Source organism: Dermochelys coriacea, chromosome 4 (assembly GCF_009764565.3).
Source record: "Dermochelys coriacea isolate rDerCor1 chromosome 4, rDerCor1.pri.v4, whole genome shotgun sequence".
NCBI classification, from domain to species: domain Eukaryota; kingdom Metazoa; phylum Chordata; order Testudines; family Dermochelyidae; genus Dermochelys; species Dermochelys coriacea.
In genome coordinates, this window is record NC_050071.1 from 122320 (window position 1) to 139900 (window position 17581).

General features: G+C 40.2%; 1 protein-coding gene across 1 annotated transcript in view; it reads left to right on the forward strand.

Annotated features, from left to right (window-relative positions):
- LOC119854499 (deleted in malignant brain tumors 1 protein-like) overlaps positions 1–17581 on the forward strand; it is an 89319-nt gene that overhangs the window by 25727 nt on the left and 46011 nt on the right. Inside the window, exons 8-9 of the mRNA XM_043514025.1 lie at positions 8924–9238; positions 14194–14508. Of these exons, the coding sequence (XP_043369960.1) occupies positions 8924–9238; positions 14194–14508 (630 nt within the window). The remainder of the gene's footprint in view (positions 1–8923; positions 9239–14193; positions 14509–17581) is intronic.

Genomic DNA, 17581 nt, shown 5'->3' on the forward strand with positions numbered 1-17581 from the left:
AGGTGCCACAAGTACTCCTTTTCTTTTTGCGAATACAGACTAACACGGCTGCTACTCTGAAACCTGTCAATATATGAGGTGAATGTTAACTAAGATGCATCTATACTGCAACCTGCAGTATAATTGCATCACAGGTAAGACATATGTTAGTTTTACCTATATAAGCAGACCTAAAAATAGCATTGTATAAGTGGTACTATGGGCTTCAGCTTGGTTTGTACAAAACTCCAGAAACACTGGATAGGTACTTGCATTGCCAGCCTGTGCTGACCCCTACTACCATGTCTACAATGCTATTTTTAGCTGTGCTACTGTGGCTAAAACTAGTGTGGTGCAGTCACACCTTGGACTGCAGCGTGGACATACCTAAGACTCCTGTTCAGCAAATTATCCCTATTTAGCTAAGCACTGAAGGAGATGCTTAGGTTCCATTTAAATCAAAAGTGAACCCTGATTCTTTTGAATTCTATCAATAAATAATACAGGGAGTATATAAATATTTTATATAAAATATTTATTAATTTATCCAGTGTCAAAACAGTTGTAAACACCAAAAGTTTTCAGAGTCATGGGAGACCACTACAAATTATCATCTCCACATCTCAGTGTTTAATTTCTTTAGCATGCCATCACTATAGAATTGCTCTTCACTGCATCTAGCCCATGAGTCAGTGATCCATCCATATTCAGAAAAGCACTTAAGCATTTGCTTAACTGTAACTCTGTGTTTGAATCTCATTTACATCAATACGATTTAAGCTTGTGCTTAAAGTGAGAAATGCTTACAAGCCTTGCTGAATAAGGATAATATGCACTTAAAATGTTTCCTGAATTAAGACCCTAATCAGATTGACTTGTTTAGCAGAAATTATAAGATGTGGCTGCAATGAATTTATCATTTTCAGCACCAGTGAAATAAAATGAACAGTCTCAGAGCTCATATAATCATAGAAGCTTAGGGTTAGAAGAGGCCTGAGGAGGTCATCAAAGCAGGACCAAGACCAACTAAATCATCCCAGCCAGGGTATTGTCAAATTGAGACTTAAAAATCTCTAAAAATGGAGATTCCAGCACCTCCCTAGGTAACCCATTCCAGTACTTCATTCCCCTCCTAGTGCAATAGTGTTTCCTAATATCCAACCTAGACCTCCCGCCACCGCAACTTGAGACCATTGCCCCTTGTTCTGTTATCTGCCACCACTGAGAACAACCTAGCTCCATCCTCTTTGAAACCCCCCTTCAAGTAGTTGAAGGCTGCTATCAAATCCCCCCTTACTCTTCTCTTCTGCAGACTAAATAAGCCCAGTTCATAGATTCATAGATTCATAGATACTAAGGTCAAAAGGGACCATTCTGATCCTCTAGTCCGACCTCCTGCACAGTGAAGGCCACAGAATCTCACCCACCCACTCCTACGAAAAACCTCACCTATGTCTGAGCTATTGAAGTCCTCAAATCGTGGTTTAAAGACTTCAAGGAGCAGAGAAGCCTCCCTCAAGTGACCGGTGCCCCATGCTACAGAGGAAGGCGAAAAACCTCCAGGGCCTCTCCAATCTGCCCTGGAGGAAAATTTCTTCCCAACCCCAAATATGGCGATCAGCTAAACCCTGAGCATAGGGGCAAGATTCACCAGCCAGATACTACAGAAAATTCTTTCCTGGGTAACTCAGATCCCACCCATCTAATATCCCATCTCAGGGGATTAGTCCTATTTACCCTGAATATTTAAAGATCAATTACTTACCAAAATCACATTATCTCATCATACCATGTCCTCCATAAACTTATTGAGTAAAATCTTAAAACCAGATAGATCTTTTGCCCCCACTGCTTCCCTTGGAAGGCTATTCCAAAACTTCACTCCTCTGTTGGTTAGAAAGCTTCGTCTAATTTCACGTCTAAACTTCCTGGTGGCCAGTTTATACCCATTTGTTCTTATGTCTACCTTGGTGCTGAGCTTAAATAATTCCTCTCCCTCTCCTGTATTTATCCCTCTGTTATATTTATAGAGAGCAATCAAATCTCCCCTCAACCTTCTTTTAGTTAGGCTAAACAAGCCAAGCTCTTTAAGTCTCCTTTTATAAGATAAGTTTTCCATTTCTCGGATCATCCTAGTAGCCCTTCTCTGTACCTGCTCCAGTTTGAATTCATCCTTTTTAAACATCGGAGACCAGAACTGCACACAGAATTCTAGGTGAGGTCTCACCAGTGCCTTGTATAACGGTACTAAAACCTCCTTATCCCTACTGGAAATGCCTCTCCTGATGCATCCCAAAACCGCATTAGCTTTTTTCACAGCCATATCACATTGGCAGCTCATAGTCATCCTATGATCAACCAATACTCCAAGGTCCTTCTCCTCTTCCGTTACTTCTAATTGATGCGTCCCCAGCTTATAACTAAAATTCTTGTTATTAATCCCTAAATGCATAACCTTACACTTCTCACTATTAAATTTCATCCTATTACTATTACTCCAGTTTACAAGGTCATCCAGATCCTCCTGTATAATATCCCGATCCTTCTCTGAATTAGCAATACCTCCCAGCTTTGTATCATCTGCAAACTTTATTAGCACACTCCCACTTTTTGTGCCAAGGTCAGTAATAAAAAGATTAAATAAGATTGGTCCCAAAACCAATCCCTGAAGAACTCCACTGATAACCTCCCTCCAGCCTGACAGTTCGCCTTTCAGTAGGACCCGTTGCAGTCTCCCCTTTAACCAATTCCTTATCCACCTTTTGATGTTCATATTGATCCCCATCTTCTCCAATTTAACTAATAATGCCCCATGTGGCTTGGTATCAAACGCCTTACTGAAATCTAGGTAAATTAGATCCACTGCATTTCCTTTATCTAAAAAATCTGTTACTTTTTCAAAAAAGGAGATTAAGTTGGTTTGGCACGATCTACCTTTTGTAAAACCATGTTGTATTTTGTCCCATTTACCATTGACTTCAATGTCCTTAACTAATTTCTCCTTCAAAATTTTTTCCAGGACCTTGCATACTATAGATGTCAAACAGGTAACTGGCCTGTAGTTACCTGGATCACCTTTTTTCCTTTCTTAAAAATAGGAACTATATTAGCAATTCTCCAATTATTCGGTACTACTCCTGAGTTTACAGATTCATTAAAAATTCTTGCTAATGGGCTTGCAATTTCAGGTGCCAGTTCCTTTAATATTCTTGGATGAAGATTATCTGGGCCTCCCGATTTAGTCCCATTAAGCTGTTTGAGTTTCGCTTCTACCTCAGATATGGTAATATCTACCTCCATATCCTCATTCCACTACTCATGCTACCATTATCCCTAAGATCCTCTTTAGCCTTATTAAAGACTGAGGCAAAGTATTTGTTTAGATATTGGGTCATGCCTAGATTATCTTTAACCTCCACTCCATCCACAGTGTTTAGCTCAGTATTCTTAGTTTCTTCTTTCTTAGTTTTCTTCTTATTTATATGGCTATAGAACCTTTTACTATTGGTTTTAATTCCCTTTGCAAAACTCGACTCGACTTTTAGCCTGTCCCTACATTATCTGACCTCAATAAGGTAGCTTTCCTTGCTGATCCTTCCCTTCTTCCACTCCCTGTATGCTTTCTGCTTCTTCTTAATCACCTCTCTAAGATGCTTGCTCATCCAGCTTGGTCTGCAACTCCTTCCTATGAATTTTTTTCCCTTTCTTGGGATACAGGCCTCCGATAGCTTCTGCAGCTTTGATTTAAAGTAATCCCAGGCCTCCTCTACCTTGAGATCCATAAGTTCTTCAGTCCAATCCACTTCCCTAACTAATTTCCTTAATTTTTGAAAGTCAGCCCTTTTGAAATCAAAAACTCTAGTTGCAGATTTATTTTTGTTAATCCTTCCGTTCAGTTTGAACTGAATTAGCTCATGATCACTTGAGCCAAGATTGTCCCCTACAACCATTTCTTCTACGAGGTCCTCGCTACTCACCAAAATTAAATCTAAAATGGCATCCCCTCTAGTCGGTTCAGCAACTACTTGATGAAGCAAAAAGAAAAGGAGTACTTGTGGCACCTTAGAGACTAACAAATTTATTAGAGCATAAGCTTTCGTGAGCTACAGCTCACTTCATCGGATGCATTTGGTGGAAAAAACAGAGGAGAGATTTATATACACACACACAGAGAACATGAAACAATGGGTTTATCATACACACTGTAAGGAGAGTGATCACTTAAGATAAGCCATCACTAGCAGCAGGGGGGGGAAAGGAGGAAAACCTTTCATGGTGACAAGCAAGGTAGGCTAATTCCAGCAGTTAACAAGAATATCAGAGGAACAGTGGGGGGTGAGGTGGGAGGGAGAAATACCATGGGGAAATACCAATGTGATATATGCCATCATGTGCCAGCAATGCCCCTCTGCCATGTACTTTGGCCAAACTGGACAGTCTCTACGTAAAAGAATGAATGGACACAAATCAGACATCAAGAATTATAATGTTCAAAAACCAGTTGGAGAACACTTCAATCTCTCTGGTCACTCGATCACAGACCTAAGAGTGGCTATACTTCAACAAAAAAGCTTCAAAAACAGACTCCAACGAGACTGCTGAATTGGAATTAATTTGCAAACTGGATACAATTAACTTAGGCTTGAATAGAGACTGGGAATGGATGAGTCATTACACAAAGTAAAACTATTTCCCCATGGTATTTCTCCCTCCCACCTCACCCCCCACTGTTCCTCTGATATTCTTGTTAACTGCTGGAATTAGCCTACCTTGCTTGTCACCAAGAAAGGTTTTCCTCCTTTCCCCCCCCCGCTGCTGGTGATGGCTTATCTTAAGTGATCACTCTCCTTACAGTGTGTATGATAAATCCATTGTTTCATGTTCTCTGTGTGTGTGTATATAAATCTCTCCTCTGTTTTTTCCACCAAATGCATCCGATGAAGTGAGCTGTAGCTCACGAAAGCTTATGTTCTAATAAATTTGTTAGTCTCTAAGGTGCCACAAGTACTCCTTTTCTTTTTGCGAATACAGACTAACACGGCTGCTACTCTGATACTTGATGAAGGAATCCATCAGCTATCGCATCTAGGAAAATCTGAGCCCTATTATTATTACTAGCACTGGTCCTCCAGTCTATATCTGGGAAGTCTCCCATGATCATGCAGTTTCTATTAGTATTTACTTTATTAAAGACATTAAAAATATCCATATCCATATCCAAATTAGATCCCGGAGGTCTATAGCACACCCCAAGTACTATCGTAGGAGAGGCTTTACTAGTTATCTTCCCCAATGTAATTTTTGCCCAGACGGACTGGACTCTGTCTTATCCATTGCATCGCTTCTTATTTCTTTACATTCTACCTCATCATTGATATACAATGCTACTCCACCACCTTTACCTTTATTTCAGTCTTTCCTAAAGAGCACATACCCTTCAATACCTGTAGTCCAGTCATGACTACTATTCCACCATGTTTCTGTTATCCCTATAATTTCTGGTTTCACTTCCTGCACCAGTAGCTCTAGTTCCTCCATTTTGTTATCTAGGCTCCTTGCATTGGTATACAAACATCTTAATTTTTGCTATTTGGCCTCGCTCACATTTTGTACCCTATTAGGCACAGTCATTCTACAGCCAGTATAACCTATTAGACTAGTATCCACACTGCCCTCGCTCCTTATATACATTCTCCTAGCAACGGCTGTACCCTTTCTTACTTCGTCTTCTTCCCTCTCAATGCTAAAATCTGGCATGGAGATTACCTGGCTATCTCCCAACCATCTCCCCCAAATTCCTAGTTTAAAGCTCTCTTTATCAGTTGTGCCAGCCTTGATCCTAGAAGTCTATTTCCTTCCCTACTCAGATGAAGTCCATCCCGAGAGAACTGTCCTCTCTCCGTGAATGCTTCCCAGTGGCCATACATCCCAAAGCCCTAAACCATCTGTTGACAGTCATAATCTTGTCACACCTTTGTCGCCCTTCTCTAGGAACAGGCAGGATCCCACTAAAGATCACCTGAGCCTCAATTTCCTTAAGCGTCTTCCCCAGCCTAGCATAGTCTCCCTTAATACTTTGCAGCGAGAATCTAGCCGTATCATTTGTTCCCACATGAAGGATAATTAGGGGATTCTTTCCCGCTCCCTTTAGGATCCTTTTCAACCTCAGGTCTACATCCCGTATCTTAGCACCTGGAAGACAGCACCCCCTTCTATTCTCTGGATCAGCTCTAGTTACAGGCCTGTCTATTCTTCTCAATAAAGAGTCCCCTATCACATAGACCTGCCTTTTCCTGGTGACAGTGCTATTCTCCAGTCTCTCCCCTGTTCCCTCTGGCTGCAAGTTGTTTCCATTCCTATTTTCCCTTATAATCCTCTTCAACCCATCCTGTATCCTCCTGGGGCTCATATTTGGTGTAATCTCCATTGACTCTTCCCCTTTTCCTATAGGACTAGCCTCTCTTCTCTTCTTCCTTGCCCTTCCACCTGCAGCGACTATCTGCTGAGCCCCTCAGTTCCCTCAGCCTCTCCTCATAAGTCATGTGCTCCAGACCCCTAATCATTTTCATTACCCTCTGCTGGACTCTCTCCAATCTGTCCACATCCTTTCTGTAGTGGAAGGGCCCGAAACTGTACGCATTACTCCAGATGTGACCTCATCAGTGCCGAATACAGGGGAATAATCACTTCACTCGATCTGCTGGCAATGCTCCTACTAATGCAGCCCAATATGCCATTAGCCTTCTTGGCAACAAGGGCACATGGACTCATAGCCAGCTTCTTGTCCACTATAGTCCCCAGGTCCTTTTCTGTAGAACTGCTGCTTAGCCAGTTGGTCCCCACCCTGTAGCGGTGCATGGGATTCTTCTGTCCTAAGTGCAGGACTCTGCACTTGACCTTGTTGAACCTCATCAGATTTCTTTTGACCCAATCCTCCAATGTTTCTAGGTCACTCTGGACCCTATCCCTACCCTCCAGCATATCTACCTCTCCCCACTACTTAGTGTCATCCACAAACTTGCTGAGGGTGCAATCCATCCCATCATCCAGATCATTAATAAAGATGTTGAACAAAACTGGCCCCAGGACCAACCCTTGGGGCACTCCACTTGATACTTGCTGCCAAGGAGACATGGAGCCATTGATCACTATCCATTGAGCCCGATGATCTAGACAGCTTTCTATTCACCTTATAGTCCATTCATTCAAACCATACTTTGTTAACTTGCTGGCAAGAATACTGTGGGATACCGTATCAAAAGCTTTGCGAAAGTCAACATATATCACGTGCATCACTTTCCCCATATTCACAGAGCCAGTTATCTTATCATAGAAGGCAATCAGATTGGTCAGGCATGACTTGCCCTTGGTCAAGATGTGCACCATATTTGCCTTTTTCCAATCATCCAGGACCTCCTCCGATCTCCATGTGTTTTCAAAGATAATGGCCAATGGCTCTGCAATCACATCAGTCAACTCCCTCAGCGCCCTTGGATGCATTAAATCCAACCCCATGGACTTAAATAGTTCTTAACCTATTATTTCACCACTGAAGGCTACTCACCTCCTCCCCATACTGTGCTGCCCAGTGCAACAGTCTGGGAGCTGACCTTGTCAGTGAAGACCAAGGCAAAGAAAGCATTTGAGAACTTCAGCTTTTTCCTCATCATCTGTCAGTAGGTTGCCTCCCCCATTCAGTAAGGGCCTCACACTTTTCCTGACCTTTTTCTTGTTGCTAACATACCTGTAGAAACCCTCCTTGTTACCCTTCATATCCCCTGCTATCTGCAACTCCAACTGTGCTTTGACCTTCCTAATTACACCCCTGCATGCTCTAGCAATGTTTTTATACTCCTCCCTAGTCATCTGTCCAAGTTTCCACTTCTTGTAAGCTTCCTTTTTCTGTTTAAGTTCACCAAAGATTTCATTGTTAAGCCAAGCTGGTCACCTGCTATATTTGTTATTCTTTCTGCACATTGGGATGTCTTGTTCCTGTGCCCTCAATAAGGCTTCTTTAAAATACAGCCAGCTCTCCTGGACTCCTTTCCTCCTCATATTAGCCTCCCAGGGGATCCTGCCCATCAGTTCCCTGAGGGAGTCAAAGTCTGCTTTTCTCAAGTCCAGGGTCTGTATTCTGCTGCTCTCTTTTCTTCCTTTTGTCAGGATCCTGAACTCGACCATCTCATGGTCACTGCTTCTCAGATTACCACCCACTTCTACTTCCCCTACCAATTGTTCCCTGTTTGTGAGCAGCAGGTCAAGAGGAGCACGGCCCTTTGTTGGTTCCTCTAGCACTTGCACCAGGAAGTTGTTAGCCACTTGGAGACTAAAATTATTTGTAAGCTTAGGGTAAAACTTGTTAGTAAAAGGTGTTATGCATTTCAGTCATTTATATGCTTCTTATCTCAAATATTTGCTTTCTGAGAATGTAATGTAGAATTACAAAATGGTCACTTGGATAAATGGAAATAAAAGTACAAAAGAGTCTCTTGCTCTTTGACCAGTAAAGCAGTGTACAGAAGAATATTTCCAACTAGGATTTAAAGCCATTACTCCACTACACAGTGCATATAGTGAGACAAATTTGCAAAACATCATGGAGGAATCTTGCAGGCTACTGAGAATGAGAAAAGAATGACATTTTATGGGAGTAAATTTAAACCTTAAACATCATGGATTTTGTCACAGAGGTCACGGCCATGACAAAATATAACCCTCTCCCCCCTCAAATTTGACTGAGGTATAGGCCCTGTAGGGACTGAGAATTACAGAGTGTACAGGAGATGAGAACCCATCTGGAAACCTGAAACATCTTCACATCTGGAATAGCAGTTAGAAAGATGTCTATCATTTGCTCAGATGTTTTATTTCTAAATTCTTACAAAAAGTTTCTTTTTGTAGGATAAGAAAATGACATATTAACAAATGGGATTTATACCTACAGAAAACAAACAGATTAGACTGGTGAATGGGACAGATCACTGCTCTGGGAGAGTGGAGATTTATTATAATGGCACCTGGGGAACAGTCTGTGATAATTCCTGGGATCTATCAGATGCCAACGTTGCCTGCAAACAACTGAGATGTGGACACGCCATCAATGCAACTGGCTCTGCTCGATACGGGCCAGGATCTGGGAAGATCTGGCTGGATGATGTGAATTGCTCTGGGAATGAATCCTATCTCTGGGGTTGTCCTTTCAGGGAATGGGGTCAGCACAACTGTGGAGATCATGAAGATGCTGGAGTTATCTGCTCAGGTCAGTTTTATGAATGCTCTCTTTAACTTGATTAATTAAATTTAAAGCAATAAAATAAGAAGGCAGCAGATAAAGATAAAGGAGCATCTCCTTACTAGTCACACAATGTTTTGGTATTTGTAGCCTTTCAGATCCTGAGAAGCAAGTTCAAAGCCATATATGAGTCAGAAGTGAGAAGGAGTCTACTGTGTCTCTTTTCTTATTCACTTACTCACATATTTCATTACCTAATATTAAAAAAAGACAAAACACTCATCAAGAGAAGCAAAAGACTTGAGTAGTTAACTTGAATGATTGCTTCAGGTTAGAAATGCACTGGCAGAGCTGCCTGGGGCCCCAGAACAGAAATAGCATGTGAGTCCCAGTGTCTTGATTAATGTGAACTGTCAGCACTGAAATTATTGAGGTACAAAGGTTAATCACAAGTTAATCAATATCTCCCTACATTTGTACTTGTGCTGCCTGTTCATTGCACAGAGCTAGAGTTAATCAAACTAGTCCAATGGGTGTCCCTACTGTCTCCTACTCCCCAGGAAGAGTAGGATATTCAGATATTTATTCTAAATATTATATCAAATCAGTCTTATTATAAAGAGGTACTCACTTTAATTCTATAATATTCTGGGTAGGCAATTTTGGTATCAGTACTGAGCTATATGTCCCCAGTTCAGAATCTTCTCTATTTGCCAATTAGGCTATTATATGTCAGTTTCACTTACACTACTTATTTATTTCTTCAAATGTTTAGAGTGTAATTATAGGCCCTCTGTCTATGGATGTCAATTAAGCTTTATGGAACTGTTCAACCAAAAGTACATTCAAATCTGGAAATTTAAGAATTTAAATAAGTAAATAATTAGAGCTGTCAATTAATCACAACTCAAAAAAGTTCATCGCGATTAATCACAGTTTTAATAGCACTGTTAAATAATAGAATACCAATTGAAATTTATTAAATATTTTGGATGGTTTTCTACATTTTCATATATCATAGAATATCAGTGTTGGAAGGGACCTCAGGAGGTCATCTAGTCCAACCCCCTGCTCAAAGCAGGACCAATCCCCAACTAAATCATCCCAGCCAGGGCTTTGTCAAGCCTGACCTATATATTGTATTCTGTGTTGTAAATAGAAAAGGAGTACTTGTGGCACCTTAGAGACTAACAAATTTATTAGAGCATAAGCTTTCGTGAGCTACAGCTCACTTCATCGACATATAGCTCAGTACTGATACCAAAATTGCCTACCCAGAATATTATAGAATTAAAGTGAGTACCTCTTTATAATAAGACTGATTTGATATAATATTTAGAATTATTATTTCTTGATAATTTCAACACCCAATGTTAAATTCAATATTCTGTGTCAACTCTTATATGTCCAACTTTACTTTTCTGTCTGTAATTTGTTGAATCAATATTATAGCAAAACAACCTTAATTTCCATAAAGTCATACTGTACAAGGTGAAGGTAACAGTTTAATTAAACTCACTTAACCATCTTATGAACTTATATTATATACTGTAGATGCTAAATTTTGCAGTTGAGAACTCCAGAGATATAGCTTCCCTCTACAATTCCCAATCTACACTGGCAACATATATGAATTTCTGAAAGGATCATGGTCTTCCTGGGGAGTAGGAGACAGTAGGGACACCCATTGGACTAGTTTGATTAACTCTAGCTCTGTGCAATGAACAGGCAGCACAAGTACAAATGTAGGGAGATATTGATTAACTTGTGATTAACCTTTGTACCTCAATAATTTCAGTGCTGACAGTTCACATTAATCAAGACACTGGGACTCACATCCGATGAAGTGAGCTGTAGCTCACGAAAGCTTATGCTCTAATAAATTTGTTAGTCTCTAAGGTGCCACAAGTACTCCTTTTCTTTTTGCGAATACAGACTAACACGGCTGCTACTCTGAAACCTGTGTTGTAAATGAAATCAGTGTATATTATTTTTATTACAAATATTTGTACTGTAAGGAATAGTAAAGAAATAGTATTTTTCAATTCATCCACACACAAGTACTGAAGTGCAATCTCTTTATCATGAAAGTGCAATGTACAAATGTAGATTTTTTTGGTTATGTAACAGTACTCAAAAACAAAACAATGTAAAACTTTAAAGCCTATAAGTCCACTCAGTTGGACTTCTTGTTCAGTCAATCACTAAGACAAACAAATTTGTTTACATTTACCGGAGATAATGCTGCCCTCTTATTGGCAATGTCACCGGAAAGTGAGAATATGGTACTGTTGTAGCCGCACTGCAAGATATTTACATGCCAGATATGCTAAACATTCGTATGCTTCTTCATGCTTCAGCCACCATTCCAGAGGTATGCTTCCATGCTGATCACGCTCATTAAAAACAATGTGTTAATTAAATTTGTGATTGAACTCCTTGGGGGAGAATTGTATGTCTTCTGCTCTGTTTTACCTGCATTCTGCCATATATTTCATGTTATAGCAGTCTCGGATGATGACCCAGCACATGTTGTTCATTTTAAGAACAGTTTCACTGCAGATTTGACAAAACACAAAGAAGGTACCAGTGTGAGATTTCTAAAGATAAGTACAGCACTTGACCTAAGGTTTAAGAATCTGACATGCCTTCCAAAAATCTGAGAGGGACAGGGTGTGGAGCATGCTTTCAGAAGTCCTAAAAGAGCAATGCTCTGATGCAGAAACTACAGAACCCGAACCACCAAAAAGAAAATCAACCTTCTGCTGGTGGCATCTGACTCAGATCATGAAAATGAACATGCATCAGTCTGTACTGCTTTGGATTGTTATCGAGCAGAACCCATCATCAGCATGGACACATGTCCCCTGGAATAGTGGTTGAAGCATGAAGAGACATATGAATCTTTAGCGCATCTGGCATCTAAATATCTTGCAACACCTATTGTCACTTGTCACTTGTAAACAAGAAGTGGGCAGCATTATCTCCTGCAAATATAAACAAACTTGTTTGTCTGAGCGATTGGCTGAACAAGAAGTAGGACTAAGTGGACTTGAGGGCTCTAAAGTTTTACATTTGTTTTATTTTTAAATGCAGGTTTTTTGTACATAATTCTACATTTGTAAATTCAACCTTCCTGATAAAGAGATTGCACTACAGTACTTGTATTAGGTGCATTGAAAAATACTATTTCTTTTGGGTTTTTTTACAGTGAAAATACTTGATATCAAAAATAAATATAAAGTGAGTAGTGTACACTTTGTATTTCTGTGTTGTACTTGAAATCAATATATTTGAAAATGTAGAAAACACCCAAAATATTTAAATAAATGGTATTCTATTATTGTTTAACAGTGCGATTAATTACGATTAATTTTTAATCACTTGACAGCCCTATAAATAATGAAATGTCACTTCAGTTCAAGAGTGTAACTCATTTTCCCCATTACCATCTCAACGAGGAACCATCCCAAGAAGGACTGCTCTTCAGGTTTTTTGGTTTTCTTTGTCTGTTTCTTTTGCGAAAATGGACTTCATAATAGTGAATTTCCAGTAGAACTGTCCAGAAAATGGAATTTCCATCCCTTGGGAAATTCAGATATTTCTGTATTTCTTTTCATTCAGAAACAGGACAAAAAGATAAAATATCAATAATTTTCATGTAAGCAAAAGTTCCAAAAAGGTTCTATTCAGAAACGTTGGAATGATTTTTTTTTGGTTGGCATTATTGATTGAAATTAAACATTTTGTTTGAATGTGTTAAAATTTTTGACATTTCAGGATGGTCATTTGAAGCTAAATGTTTCTTGTCTAACTTTCCCATTGAAAAATTGGGAAATTTCATTGAAATTGACATTTTCCTGCTGGGGCAGGGAATCAATGTTGACAAAATCACATATTTTACTGGGGAAATTTTTCTGTTAAAAAATTTCAACCAGCTTTAAGAATGTAATTAAGTAAATAATAAAATGAGACTTCAATTCAAGAGTATAATTTCCTGTCTTGGGTCTCGATTCTGCAAAGTAAGCACACGTTTAATTGCTTTGCAGAATTAGGTCTACACTTCATTAACTCTTTCAGTTCTCCAATTCTGGATACAAATGTGACCTGGTAACAGAGGCTGCTTCTTTTATCAGTGGAGCAAATTCTCTACTGTGGACATTTGTTTAATAATTATAATTTCATACATATAGAACGTATAATTTGTAGTATACTGTAGTAAGTGCTATTCAACATAATCACATCACTCCAGAACTCAGGTCTGATTTGCTCAGAGTGGTGAAAGTTGGAATGATGGGAGAGTCAAGGTTTATCTCCGTGGTGTTCAATGCTGTATCCTGGGTGCCCTGTGGAACACTAATGATGCCAGGGTGGTGTGCAGGCAGCTACAATGAGGAGATTCAGAGAACGCATACAACAAATCCTGCACATTTGTCATAGCAAAAATGCAAAAGTCATCCTTTCAATATGTGAACAATAAGTCATGGCACAACCATTTTTTGAAGCTATGTTATAATTCTTATATAATAGATTAAAACAATGTATTAAACAATGTAGCACTGCACTGGACCTGTCAGTTTTGATCCAAAAGCCTTGTGAAGTGAATGGAAAGAGTCACATTGACCGCATATGGGCCCAATTGAAAGCAGGCTTAGGGATAGCCACATTTCTAAATTCATGGAAGAGTCTAGCTCAGTAGCTGGCTGTCTGTTATGACAAAGAGCAGCCATTTGAGCAGGGAAGCAACTTTAAATGTCTTGAATTTTGGCCGAGGGGTTATGGGCATTATCAACATACTGCCTCACTTACAGTCCTCCAAAGTGTGAATGAGCCACGTGGGAGCCGAGAACCAGTCTCTGCCACAGCACAGTAGGAAGCTGCTGAGGATGTTGGTATAGTTTGCTCAGCTATTTTACTTCTGAAATCTCATGATCATCATCTTGTTCCTATGACAAATTAACAGCTGAGATTTAACCCTACAGGAAGCAAACAGATCAGACTGGTGAATGGGGCAGATCACTGTGCCGGCAGGGTGGAAATCTATTACCAAGACACCTGGGGGACAGTCTGTGACGATTCCTGGGACCTGTCAGATGCCAATGTCGTTTGCAAAGAGTTGGGTTGTGGACATGCCATCAACGCACCTGGCTCGGCTCATTATGGGCAAGGATCAAGGGAGATCTGGCTGGATGATGTGAACTGCTCTGGAACAGAAACCAACCTTTGGGCCTGTCCTTCCAGGGAATGGGGTCAGCACAACTGCAGGCATCATGAAGATGCAGGAGTGCTCTGCTCAGGTTAGCTCTGTTTCTGCTCTATTTAACCGGGGTAAAAGCGAATTATGAATGCACCAATCACAGTTTCATAGTTAAGGATGAATTCTGTTTTGCACTTAAAGCAGGCATTCAACCTCTTTGTTATGTAAAAAACTACATCACACCCTCCCCAGAGTTACTACATTTATTCTATGAGTATAAACTTAATTTTCTGGAAATCACAAGTAATTCCAGTTTTTGAGTTAAAATATCCATTTTGCGTTAAAGTACTAATTTTTAAAAATGTGTCTTTTTGTCCCAAATGATTTTAATAATGGAATAAAACAGATTCTTCAAACTCTCCATACAGTTAAAATTTATTAAAATTTTGTGCATACACTATATTTCAAGAAATTAGGTTATAATTAAGCTAAGTTATTAATGTTTCTTTTATCTAATTGTTGTGAATATATATGCTACAGATAGGCTCAAATCAACAGCTCATGTAATTCTTTATTGGAATCATGGCAGCATCAGTGGTGACTCAATCAGTCACTGCTCTGCTTATACACCTAAACTGCATGCAACAATTTCTGTTAGTTGTAGATGAGTCATTGATATAAGGTAAAATGGGCACATGTTTCAAGAGTTCTCAGTGGTACATTACTTGACTACAACTGCTAGTGCTCTTTAAAGATTTGGTTCCACATGCTCTAATCTATGCTTGAAAGGCTTCCCATGGCATTGCTACCTTGGACCCACTGCACACTATTATCAACACTGCCAAGAGAAATGAGGCAGAAGCATAGATCCCTTAAAGTGCAGTGATATTGGGGCCCATGGACTCCCTTTCATGTAGAACCAGTTTCCAAAACATAGCCCTTTGGACTAATAAGTCAGCTGAAAATTAGAGTCCAGATTCACTAATACACTTTGGCTGCTTTGTTCTGCTCTTGAGGTACAAAGCAGCTGTAAATCTAGCTTCCCTGCCCTGACTGCTTTTACTAGTCGGGTGTACCAGTGAATCTACCTTTAGAAGTTGAAATAAATAATTATTAAAGTTGATATATAAATCTTCAAATCATTATATATACTGAATGGTAGCATTCTCTTGTTTCATATTCTTGTATGAAATGTTTAATAAATAATAGTATTTTTCAAAGGAAGTTCCAAGAAAAAAGAAAATCATAGAATCATAGCACTGGAAAGGACCTCGAGGGGCCATCAAGTCCAGTCCCCTGCACTCATGGCAGGACCAGCACCATCTAGACCAGGGTGGCCAACTTGTGGCTCCGGAACCACATGCGGCTCTTCAGAAGTTAATATGCAGCTCCTTGTCTAGGCACTGACTCTGGGGCTGGAGCTACAGGCACCAACTTTCCAATGTGCCAGAGGGTGCTCACTGATCAACCCCTGGCCCTGCCCCCCTTCCTGCCTCCTCCCCTGAGCCTGCAGTGCCCTTGCTCCTTCCCCCTCCCTCCCCCCGAGCCTCCTGCATGCCACAAAACAGCTGATCGGGAGGTGTGGGGAGGGAGAGGGAGGTGCTGATCGGCGGGACTGCCAGTGGGTGGGAAGCTCTGGGAGCGGTGGGGGTGAGGGAGCTGATGGGGGGCTGCTGACATATTACCGTGGCTCTTTGGCAATGTACATTAGTAAATTCTGGCTCCTTCTCAGGCTCAGGTTGGCCACTCCTGATCTAGACCATCCATGACAGGCGTTTGTCTAACCTGCTCTTAAAAATCTCCAAAGATAGAGATTCCACAACCTCCCTAGGCAATTTATTACAGTGCTTTACCACCCTGACAGTTAGGAAGTTTTTCCTAGTGTCCAACCTAAGCCTCTCTTGCTGCAATTTAAGCCCCTTGCTTCTTGTCCTATTCTCAGAATTTAAGGAGAATAATTTTTCTCCCTCCTCCTTGTAACAACCTTTTAGGTACTTGAAAATTGTTATCATGTCCCCTCTCAACCTTCTCTTTTCCAGACTAAACAAACCCAGTTACTTCAATCTTCCCTCATAGGTCATATTTTCCAGACCTTTAATCATTTTTGCTGCTCTTCTCTGGACTTTCTTCAATTTGTCCACATCTTTACTGAAATGTTGTGCCCAGAACTGGACACAATACTGCAGTTTTCAGAGTAGCAGCCGTGTTAGTCTGTATTCGCAAAAAGAAAAGGAGTACTTGTGGCACCTTAGAGACTAACAAATTTATTAGAGCATAAGCTTTCGTGAGCTATTTGCATCCGATGAAGTGAGCTGTAGCTCACGAAAGCTTATGCTCTAATAAATTTGTTAGTCTCTAAGGTGCCACAAGTACTCCTTTTCTTTTTGCGAATACTGCAGTGGAGGCCTAATCAGCGCGGAGAAGAGTGGAAGAATTACTTATGTCTTGCTTACAACACTCCTACTAATACACCCCAGAATGATGTTTGCTTTTTTTTGCAACAGTGTTACATTGTTGACTCATATTTAGCTTGTGATCCACTATGACCCCTAGATCCCTTTCCGCAGGACTGCTTCCTAGGCAGTCATTTCCCATTTTGTAACGTGTGCAACTGATTGTTCCGTTTAAGTGGAGTACTTTGCATTTGTCCTTACTGAATTTCATCCTATTTACTTCAGACCATGTCTCCAGTTTGTCCAGATCATTTTGAATTTTCAACCTATGCTCCAAAGCATTTGCAACCCCTTCCAGCTTGGTATCATCTGCAAACTTTATAAGGGTACTCTCTATGCCATGATCTAAATCATTGATGAAGACATTGAAAAGAACCAGACCCAGAACTGATCCCTGCTGGACCCTACTCATTATTCCCTTCCAGCATGACTGTGAACCACTGATAACTACTCTCTGGGAGCGGTTTTCCAACGAATTCTGCAACCACCTTATAGTAGCTCCATCTAGGCTGTACTTCCCTAGTTTCTTAATGAGAAGGTCATGCGAGACTGTATCAAAAGTTTTACTAAAATCTAGATATACCACATCTACCACTTCCTCCCTATCCACAAGGCTTGTTACCCTGTCAAAAAAAGCTATCAGGTTGGTTTGACATGATTTGTTCTTGACAAATCCATGCTATTACTTATCACCTTATTATCTTCTAGATGTTTGCAAAT